General features: G+C 38.1%; 1 protein-coding gene across 1 annotated transcript in view; it reads left to right on the forward strand.

Moving 5' to 3' along the window:
* The window catches only part of LOC126252947 (tumor suppressor candidate 3), a 53,514-nt gene extending 44,229 nt beyond the window's left edge, over positions 1-9,285 (forward strand). The window contains exons 7-8 of the mRNA XM_049953959.1: positions 5,260-5,425; positions 8,976-9,285. Of these exons, the coding sequence (XP_049809916.1) occupies positions 5,260-5,425; positions 8,976-8,991 (182 nt within the window). The 3' untranslated portion in view covers positions 8,992-9,285. The remainder of the gene's footprint in view (positions 1-5,259; positions 5,426-8,975) is intronic.
* Positions 9,286-11,899: the final 2,614 nt, after the last annotated feature.

Consider the following 11,899-nt stretch of genomic DNA (forward strand, 5'->3'; position numbering starts at 1 on the left):
CAGATGATGAAACACATTTTTATCTGGATGATGTCAACAAGGTTACCTAGCAGTGTATTCATGAGTGGCAACACCAGCCCTGTTACCCGATGTACCTTCAACCAGGAGCTTATCCACATATTCACTGCTTGTCTATGCCATATTTCTGCCACACTGTTTTAGTATACCACAAGAAGAAAATGCGATATGTGTACAAATGTACATTGAGTCTGTCACTGGCACATTACTCCACTAGCAGCTAGTCCCTGTCTGGTGAACAGCGCATGCAGTAAAACCACATCATTATCCGCAGCAGGATGGTCCGCCTACCACGCACCACTTCTCTTACAGCTTTTGTTCTGTACAAATCATCCCAACACTGCTATTTTTGAAATGTTCGTTTAGAATTATACTTTTTCCCTAATGGTAATGACCGAGCGAGGTGGCGCAGTGGTTAGCACACTGGACTCGCATTCGGGAGGACGACGGTTCAATCCCATCTCCAGCCATCCTGATTTAGGTTTTCCGTGATTTCCCTAAATCGTTTCAGGCAAATGCCGGGATGGTTCCTTTGAAAGGGCACGGCCGATTTCCTTCCCCATCCTTCCCTAACCCGAGCTTGTGCTCCGTCTCTAATGACCTCGTTGTCGACGGGACATTAAACAACACTAACCTAACCTAACCTAACCTAACCTAATGGTAATGGACCTGTTGTTTCCACATTTCAGTCAATGATACTAATAACATGCCAAAAGTCGTAATTGGTGGTTCAAAGGTGATAATACATACAGATGGTAACAGAGTTTGGAAATTATTTGCAAAGCACATAGCCCTACTGGTGACACAAGGCCCTAATGAAATGTAATGGACCTGAACATATCAAGAATAATAGTTGGTACTAATCAATGGGACCATTGGGGGATGATACACGGAAAACAGGTTTGGAATCTAGTAGATGTAGTGGTGTGGAACAATTCATGTCCATGACATTTAAAAGGCGTCTGATTGGCAAAACCAATTGTATTTCTGTGTTCGTAGAATGTAAGTGCAAATGTTTTGTAGAGGACACACTGTAATCGCTATATGACGATGAAGATGCCAGATACAGTACCATGCAGACTACATGTAAAAGATAAAAACAAATATGCTTCGACCCAGGATCGAACCCTCAACCTCCAGCATGCTATACACTGTGCACCAACTGCACAGCACCATTGCTATCTGCAGACAGAGGTTGTTACTGTACATGCTATTACAGCGTTGCCAGTTATTAACGTCCATTTTCTGCTGGAAATAAGTGTTGGAAAGATTTTATGACACATTTTTGTATTGCAAGTATGTGACAAATCATGCTGTGAAGTTCGAGCGCGCGAATTTTTCTTCACCCTGTATATGAAATGTTGTTGTTGTTGTTGTTGTTGTTGTTGTTGTTTTGGTCTTCAGTCCTGAGACTGGTTTGATGCAGCTCTCCATGCTACTCTATCCTGTGCAAGCTTCTTCATCTCCCAGTACTTACTGCAACCTACATCATTCTGAATCTGCTTAGTGTATTGATCTCTTGGTCTCCCTCTACGATTTTTACCCTCCACACTGCCCTCCAATGCTAAATTTGTGATCCCTTGATGCCTCAAAACATGTCCTACCAACCGATCCCTTCTTCTAGTCAAGTTGTGCCACAAACTTCTCTTCTCCCCAATCCTATTCAATACCTCCTCATTAGTTACGTGATCTACCCACCTTATCTTCAGCATTCTTCTGTAGCACCACATTTCGAAAGCTTCTATTCTCTTCTTGTCCAAACTATTTATCGTCCATGTTTCACTTCCATACATGGCTACACTCCATACAAAAACTTTCAGAAACGACTTGCTGACACTTAAATCTATACTCGATGTTAACAAATTTCTCTTCTTCAGAAACGATTTCCTTGCCATTGCCAGTCTACATTTTATATCCTCTCTACTTCGACCATCAGCAGTTATTTTGCTCCCCAAATAGCAAAACTCCTTTACTACTTTAAGTGTCTCATTTTCTAATCTAATCCCCTCAGCATCACCGGATTTAATTTGACTACATTCCATTATCCTCGTTTTGCTTTTGTTGATGTTCATCTTATATCCTCCTTTCAAGACACTGTCCATTCCGTTCAACTGCAATTCCAAGTCCTTTGCTGTCTCTGACAGAATTACAATGTCATCGGCGAACCTCAAAGTTTTTACTTCGTCTCCATGAATTTTAATACCTATTCCGAATTTTTCTTTTGTTTCCTTTACTGCTTGCTCAATATACAGATTGAATAACATCGGGGAGAGGCTACAACCCTGTCTCACTCCTTTCCCAACCACTGCTTCCCTTTCATGCCCCTCGACTCTTATAACTGCCATCTGGTTTCTGTACAAATTGTAAATAGCCTTTCGCTCCTTGTATTTTACCCATGCCACCTTCAGAATTTGAAAGAGAGTATTCCAGTTAACGTTGTCAAAAGCTTTCTCTAAGTCTACAAATGCTAGAAACGTAGGTTTGCCTTTTCTTAATCTTTCTTCTAAGATAAGTCGTAAGGTTAGTATTGCCTCACGTGTTCCAACATTTCTACGGAATCCAAACTGATCTTCCCCGAGGTCCGCTTCTACCAGTTTTTCCATTCGTCTGTAAAGAATTCGCGTTAGTATTTTGCAGCTGTGACTTATTAACTGATAGTTCGGTAATTTTCACATCTGTCAACACCTGCTTTCTTTGGGATTGGAATTATTATATTCTTCTTGAAGTCTGTGGGTATTTCGCCTGTCTCATACGTCTTGCTCACCAGATGGTAGAGTTTTGTCATGACTGGTTCTCCCAAGGCCATCAGTAGTTCTAATGGAATGTTGTCTACTCCCGGGGCCTTGTTTCGACTCAGGTCTTTCAGTGCTCTGTCAAACTCTTCACGCAGTATCTTATCTCCCATTTCATCTTCATCTACATCCTCTTCCATTTCCATAATATTGTCCTCAAGTACATCGCCCTTGTATAAACCCTCTATATACTCCTTCCACCTTTCTGCCTTCCCTTCTTTGCTTAGAACTGGGTTGCCATCTGAGCTCTTGATATTCATACAAGTGGTTCTCTTCTCTCCAAAGGTCTCTTTAATTTTCCTGTAAGCAGTATCTATCTTACCCCTAGTGAGACAAGCCTCTACATCCTTACATTTGTCCTCTAGCCATCCCTGCTTAGCCATTTTGCACTTCCTGTCGATCTCATTTTTGAGACGTTTGTATTCTGTTTTGCCTGCTTCATTTACTGCATTTTTATATTTTCTCCTTTCATCAATTAAATTCAATATTTCTTCTGTTACCCGAGGATTTCTATTAGCCCTCGTCTTTTTACCTACTTGATCGTCTGCTGCTTTCACTACTTCATCCCTCAGAGCTACCCATTCTTCTTCTACTGTATTTCTTTCCCCCATTCCTGTCAATTGTTCCCTTATGCTCTCCCTGAAACTCTGTACAACCTCTCATTCTTTCAGTTTATCCAGGTCCCATCTCCTTAAATTCCCACCTTTTTGCAGTTTCTTCAGTTTCAATCTGCAGTTCATAACCAATAGATTGTGGTCAGAATCCACATCTGCCCCTGGAAATGTCTTACAATTTAAAACCTGGTTCCTAAATCTCTGTCTTACCATTATATAATCTATCTGATACCTTTTAGTATCTCCAGGATTCTTCCAGGTATACAACCTTCTTTTATGATTCTTGAACCAAGTGTTAGCTATGATTAAGTTATGCTTTGTGCAAAATTCTACAAGGCGGCTTCCTCTTTCATTTCTTCCCCCCAATCCATATTCACCTACTATGTTTCCTTCTCTCCCTTTTCCTACTGACGAATTCCAGTCACCCATGACTATTAAATTTTCGTCTCCCTTCACTACCTGAATAATTTCTTTTATCTCGTCATACATTTCATCAATTTCTTCATCATCTGCAGAGCTAGTTGGCATATAAACTTGTACTACTGTAGTAGGCATGGGCTTTGTGTCTATCTTGGCCACAATAATGCGTTCACTATGCTGTTTGTAGTAGCTAACCCGCACTCCTATTTTTTTATTCATTATTAAACCTACTCCTGCATTACCCCTATTTGATTTTGTATTTATAAATCTGTAATCGCCTGACCAAAAGTCTTGTTCCTCCTGCCACCGAACTTCACTAATTCCCACTATATCTAACTTTAACCTATCCATTTCCCTTTTTAAATTTTCTAACCTACCTGCCCGATTAAGTGATCTGACATTCCACACTCCGATCCCTAGAACGCCAGTTTTCTTTCTCCTGATAACGACGCCCTCTTGAGTAGTCCCCGCCCGGAGATCCGAATGGGGGACTATTTTACCCAAGAGGACGCCATCATCATTTAATCATACAGTAAAGCTGCATGTCCTCGGGAAAAATTACGGTTGTAGTTTCCCCTTGCTTTCAGCCGTTCGCAGTACCAGCACAGCAAGGCCGTTTTGGTTAATGTTACAAGGCCAGATCAGTCAATCATCCAGACTGTTGCCCCTGCAACTACTGAAAAGGCTGCTGCCCCTCTTCAGGAACCACATGTTTGTCTGGCCTCTCAACAGATACCCCTCTGTTGTGGTTGCACCTACGGTACGGCCATCTGTATCGCTGAGGCACACAAGCCTCCCCACCAACGGCAAGGTCCATGGTTCATGGGGGAAGGTATATGAAATAAAAATTCCAAAATAACTGGTTAAATATTTGTATAAGGCTGCTAGAATTCTTATTTGTTATGTCTATCTTATTTTTATCAGTGAAGATTTAACAAACTACAGATTAGACCTACCTATATTACAAAGAATATGATAGTGTCAAATAACATGTAAGGAAAACAGCTTAAGCTCAATTACAGTAATTTATACAAAAATTCATCCAAATATACTCTAAGTTAAAATAAAATAATGATTTGAAATTTTGGAGTCACATTTCCAAAAAAAAGTTGTCAAAGAAGTACCTTGCCATTCGAAGCCCAAAAACTTTGGATTCTCTATAGTGCCTCATACTTTAAGGTTAGCATAAGTTTAGAGATTAAGCATCTTGATTGGTCGGGTAGTTAAGTTGTATTAAATACCATTGCGACAGACAGGAAATTAAATTTCTGTGAGATGGAAAGCGGCATGGAAAAATGACGAGGAAGATAGGAAGAGCCAAATAATTCATTTTAACTGAATGTATAGTAGAGTACTATCTTGTATGTTTACAAGAACAATGTTACAAGATTGTCTTCATCCTTAGCTGTGTTCAGATGCATTTGTGGTCTTAGGCATGGTGCTCATAACAGAAGCAGCAGTGCAGAAAGGAGATGTTCGAAAACGAAGAATTATTGCAATAGGTGGTCTCGTTATTGTTGCAGCTTTCTTCAGTTTAATTTTGTCTATGTTTAGATCAAAGGCTCATGGATACCCATACAGGTAAATGTGTGAATTCCATCAATCTTTTTTATTTTAGCAAAATGTTATTAAAACTCGTATTTCATGTTTTATGATCACATAGTTTCAGGTTAAAGTAGCGAATTGTGAATCTCTTCAGGTACATAGTATAAACTTTATTCATGATTTTTCAAGGTACTGTGGTCTATTGTCTTCATGGATTATACCCATTGATAATTCAGGATTACTTACTAACTGAAATAATTGTCAGAAAAATACTGCACTTATGCAGGAATTAATATATTTCCATTTCATTTTTATCTATGATATACTCCCCAATGTGCTATTGGAAGTACACGAAACAAATCAGTATGTTAGGAATACTTGCCTTTGGTTGTAATCTATCTTTCCTAATATTACATTGGCTACTTTCTTACTTGTGGAATATAAAATTCGAAGCTTAAAGATGTGAAACTGATGAAGCTAAAAATTCTTTAAACATTTTCATACGACATGATGTCACAACCTTGGAGCATCATTCTCATTTGTTTTTCCCCCACTAAAGCAACAGGTTGATAGCTGTAATCTAGGTGTCCTATCACTGGATCAGTAGCACCATATTGTAATTAATGGTGACTCATTGTTGACTCCACTTGCAATTGGGGCAAACCATTTCTCCTTTGTTCCATAGCACTATTTTTATGAATTGCAGCAGTATCACTGAAGAGCACAGCTACAAAGAAAGTATAGAAATTTTTCTCTTTACATCCAGTTGGTGCTCCCAAAGAAATATCCATAGATTACTTATTTTTGCCAACAGTGACAATCTTCAGATCTGTTGTACAATGACAGAAAAAACAAAACTGATAATGAGTTGTGTAGCTTAACACATACTGAACACAGTAATAGTGTATGGATATTAGTATACAGATTTGAAATACCTGTAAAGGATCAATGCAGTAAAGTCTAAAAACAAACTGAGATATACCAGTAAAGTGATGTTAAAGAACAACTCATTGAACATGTCAAGATAGTAGCAAACATGATGTGTATTGTATAACCTTTGAACATCAAACTGTGATGCAGTTGTAGTGCAAAAAGAACATACATTACATCATCTACAAGCTATCAGAACTGCAACCACAGTTTACAGAAGGAGTCTGACCATCATAGCCAAGAGTATGGTTTTGGTAACAGAGGTATAATGAAAAGAAATAATACTGACTGATGCATAAATTACTTAAAAAAACTGTATTTCAATTGCAGGGAAGAGTTACTTGTGTGGACCTAAAGTATGTAGACAGCAGCGTTAAATCAGAAAGACATTTATTATAGGACAAGATAATTAGATAACAGCAGTAAATCAGAAAGAGATGAGAGTCTGATATCTGCCACAATTAGAATACATATTGTGTGCAGCTTCTAAATTATATCTATTACACAGTGACATAGTATTATTTATTTGGGAATTGCTAATAATAGTAGATTTCTTAAAACATTTTATCAATTTTGTACCATTTAATTTATTTCCTCACAGACCAAGGCTTGACTGTATCATCAGTGCAATATCTGTTGCTACTGCTGTTTATTTCCTATGTATTTTACTAACACTTAATGACCCACGACTGGTTCTGAGATGTTCAGCCTCATTATCAAAATGTTCTGTAGATCATTATGTTGCATGGCAATGACATTCGATTATAAAATCAGGCCAGTGTGTACTGTATCGATAAAATGTTGTTGTTGTTGTTGTTGTGGTCTTCAGTCCTGAGACTGGTTTGATGCAGCTCTCCATGCCATACAATAAAGTTTGTACATCAGTTGTTCAGTATGGCTTTTGGAAGGAAAATTATTGACATTTCAGATTAAGTCACTAAGTTACTTATGAGCTGTTAATATTTTTACTTGACTGCCTAATTTGCTGCAAATCAAGCCGTAGATTATTAGTCATTATGTAAGAATATGTAGGATACATCAGGAGAAAATGTTACAAAGAGAATAATTTATATATTTAGGTTTGGGGAAGAAATTTTGCATGACAAGAAGGTAATTTAAATCGATGAAAATACACAGGTGTCCAAAATTAATGCAGCACATCACTATTTCCCCATCCTGTGTGTAATTCATGATATAATCGTACAAACTGTCAACAGATGTTGGCACGACGTGTTTACACGGAAGATGGCATTCTGGTCAACGAACAACCATGCCAATGATGATGTCAGATCACCTGTCAAATGGGGTAGTGTTCACCAGGTAGTCACACATCCAAAATAGCTGTGTACACAGTCGTAGACGGTGCTGCATGGTACAGTGAAGACGCCTACCAGACTCTTGTGGTAGAGGGACATACGGAGAATGGAAGCAAGACAGTTGCAAACTGATGTGACCCGATGGCTTAACGTGAATTGTTCTGCTCTTTTTTTGGATGTGATGACAGTTCATAGAGACCAAAACTGTATCCCGAAGAGCAGAGCAGGGCTGACCATGTGTAACATCAGAAAGAGAGGATCTTTATTTGGCTGCAAGGGGACAATGGTACTGCCTTAGTACTGCACGGCAACTGGCTTCTGACCTTGCAGCTTCCACTGGACATGTTGTATGGTGTACAGAAGCCTTAGGCAGAGTGGCCTTTATTGTTGGAGACCTTCTGTACGTGTACCTCTGTCGTGCCTCCACAGAAGGGAACATCTAGAGTGGAACCGTCAACATGTCACCTAGACGGTCGAACAGTGGGCCAATGTTCTTTTCACAGATGAGTCCCAATTTGGTTTAGAGAGCGATTCTTGACTGATTCGCATCTAGAGGGAATGTGGAACATGATTTTGGGACCCAAACATTGTGGAAAGAGACCGGTGTGAGCGGGTATTATGTAGACCATTCAGAAACCTGTTCATGAACTTGTACGGTTGAATTGGCAAGATTCAACTGCTATCATGTATCGTGATGTGATCTTGGCACCTCAATTTGGGTTGCTTGTGAGATGCTGTGGTACCAGACATCATATTGATGGACGATAATGCTTGAACACATAGAGCACAGCTAGTTGATATTTTCTTGGAAACGGAAGAATTTGCATGAATGGCGTGGCCTGCTGATTTGAATCCCATGGAGCAAGTTTGGGATGCACTAGGGACACAGTTGCATCATGTCAGCATCTACTAACCTCTTTCCAAGACCTGTGAGCAGCTCTGTAGGAAGAATGGGCACTATTGCCTCAACATGATATTGATGACATCATTTACAATATTCCCCATCATTGTCACACCTGTACTGCTGCCAGAGGTGGTCCCATCCCATAGTGGGCACATTAACCAGTTGTCTGAATGTGTTGCTGAATCCATTAATTTGGAAAAAATGAAGAACCTTTTTGTCTACTGTTATGCATGTTGCAGTTGTTTATGTTCTGTATTTTTTACATTGTTTCTACTTTACTATCATCTGTTTATGCTGTTTTGTGGCAAAGTAAACACAACTTTGCAAAATTTCTGTTTGTTGCTTTAATTTTGGACACCAGTGTATCAATAAATATGTATGTCTATGTTATCATAAAGTAACAGCAAAAATGTATATACTTTCTGTGCTGTTCCAGCTTCCTCTTCAAGTGAAAGCTGCAAGAGGATTTTTTCAAAATAATTAACTGGGCACCTACACAACTTACCTGGCATGTGACAAAATTAAGTGACAGTACATGATAACACTGGCCTAAATTAAGCTGAAATGTATAAATTCTGGATATGACGGAGTTTTCACCACACAACCATATTACTACTATTGTGACATACATGGTTATATGGTTTTTTTTGTTATGCATTTTTAAGTATTACTGAAGTCTTTCATTGTTAAGTTATTTAAAAAATCTTTGTTAGAAAGCCAATAAACTGTATACCTGTTGACAGAGACCCAATTTTTAGTGTATATTCCAAACATTATGATATATTCTGTGTTACATATAGATTTTACAGCTGAAGTTAATCTTAAAAGTTTTTTATGCTCCATTGGTTTTGGCTACAATAGCAGGCTCTGAATTCAAAGAAAAGGTCATACATGCACATTTAAATAATTTCGTCTTAGTGAAATAGATTGTTCTCATTTCATTGCTTTAGACTGTACCATCCACCTTGCCGAAACTTGGTTTTTATTTGTGTATATCATAAAAAATTCCTCTAGCTTCTAATTTCTGATTCTCCAGTCTTTAGTGTATTTTGTGTTTAGAATAGACAATAGGGCTACATCCATTAAATCAAAAACAGTCTTCCAAGTGATTTATACTGTTCTGTGACTGCAGAATATCTGACAACAGTTGTACATGTAAAACTTGGATATGTAACTTCCAAGCAGTGTCATATAGTACCTGAAACAAAGACATTTCTAGTTTTGATCAGTAGTGGAAGGCTACTTGAGAAGTGTTTCAAACAAGGCGCAGCTTGAAGCAGCTATGGTCATCACCTCAAAGAGATTTATTTGTCTCCAGCCCAGGACAGCGCTCATTGTTGAGGCAACTGCTGTTTTAATGTTTAAATGAAACATCAAATGAGATATGATTGGTTGTAAAATCGTTATGGAAAGAAATAAAATTTTATAATCCATTGAGATGGATAATCTTAGGAATTAATATGTGGGCTTATTAATATTTAGCGCAGAAGGCTCAAAACAATACGTGTGCCAACTGCTAACAAAGGCCATGGGCTCGAACATTCAACAGACTATACCTTTTACCTGCCAACCCGGCTAATTTGTCTTCTGCTGCATGCATTTTTAATAATTTAAGAAAGTGTTTCTATGTACATGGTGTATAACTTTGGTTCCACCATTTTTTCCCTAACATTTGAGGCTTTAAAGAAACAAATTGGTTACACACGTATCATTCAAAGTATTTTCCATCACTGGCCACTACTTTCTCCCGCATCGAAAAAATTGTTCATCTTTTGTAACAATCCACGAATCGGTCCAATTTGTGACTTCTTCATGAGATCGGAAGTGTTGATCAGCCAGGCCATGCGCCCTCTATTTTATATATGGCGTACAAGTTTGCTTCCACTGTTGTGGCATGATCAGTATGGACAGAAAATGTTCTTCCTTGAGATGGATATTTGACATATTTTATTGCTAAGCACTGAGAAGTTTTCTGTCATAAGTTGAATAATTCTTCTGGGCAAGGGAAACATTCTTCAAAAAGGAGGTAAGAGGCTTCCAGATTCCATTTTTCTTCTGTTATAGGGCTGCTTCTTTGGCAAAATTTGATGCAGCCGTAAACAATACGAGGTCATGTTTCACAGTTGGGAAAGTCATCTCAAATCTGATTTTCCATGCATTTTTCAAATTGTTCTGTTGCATGTGGAATCCAGTCAATACTCTTTTTGTCATTTTTCTTACTTCACTTCAGACATTCAAAAGAGTTTGGTTTTATGCAGAATGTTCTAGAAGATGATTGCAATAGAAGTTGTGCATGTCAACAAATGCTCACAGTTGTTTCATTGTTCGTGGGCGAGATGTATTTTCACTCATTTTTACTCTCTCCAGATCTGGTTTGGTGCGTTCTGGCATAATGATGTGCCCCAAAAAGCTTATTTCCTGAGTGCCAAACATAGACTTTCCATGATTAATCCTCAGACTTATCAAGGCATTTGGAAAGTGTGGTTAGGCATTGTAGGTGGTGTTCTTCTGTACTAGATCATGTATGTACAGGGCCAGTTTAAGGACTAAATGAGACTAGTTCTCACTTGGGGCGCCAAACTGAGAGGGGTGCCAGAGGTGCACAAATAGAAATTTGACTGCAGAGTGCACCCAAGTATTCACTTCAAATACATTTATACTAACAAGGACAATATTTCTGACTGAATTCATTGGGGGCTTGTAACCATGCATTCACAATTAGGTAGAAAATGGCTCATTTGTGAATCTATATCCACTGGAACGTATTTGCTTCTATTACTCTATACCTTCATATGTGCCAGATTTTTATATTAATTGTGATTTGTCCCCTGTACATATAACAAAAAAGTCTTTATTATAATTTTTATAGATAAATAAATAATAAGTGTTGATCACAGTGTCAGATTCAGTCCTGTCCAGGTTGTCCTAGCGGCAGACTATCACGCAACCTTTTTTGTTTTTAAAGAGAATATTCTGATAATTGAATGAAATGTTTTGTTAGAAATTCTGTTTTATGTTTGTTAAAAGCAACGTCTAAATTTTCTCAGGGCACTATCGCCATGAATATCATATGTATTCCAATGTGAAGACATCCGTCTTACGATTGATTAAAAAAGAAATCTTTCTTTAATATTACGCAATAAGCCAATTAAACACAATGCTTAATAATTTTTTCTGTGAGGCCTGATGTTCCAGGATAGCTGCCTATGTGCAATGGCAGCATACACATTTATAGAAATTAGTCGTAATAAAACTGTACCTCTGGCCAAAAATGAACTGGAAAACGTCACAAGATGCCGTTTTGTATTTATTGAGATTATTCTTTTTAATACCTTTAGCATTAAATGACTATTAAAATAG

This window comes from Schistocerca nitens, chromosome 4 (assembly GCF_023898315.1).
Source record: "Schistocerca nitens isolate TAMUIC-IGC-003100 chromosome 4, iqSchNite1.1, whole genome shotgun sequence".
In the NCBI taxonomy this organism is placed as follows: Eukaryota; Metazoa; Arthropoda; class Insecta; order Orthoptera; family Acrididae; genus Schistocerca; species Schistocerca nitens.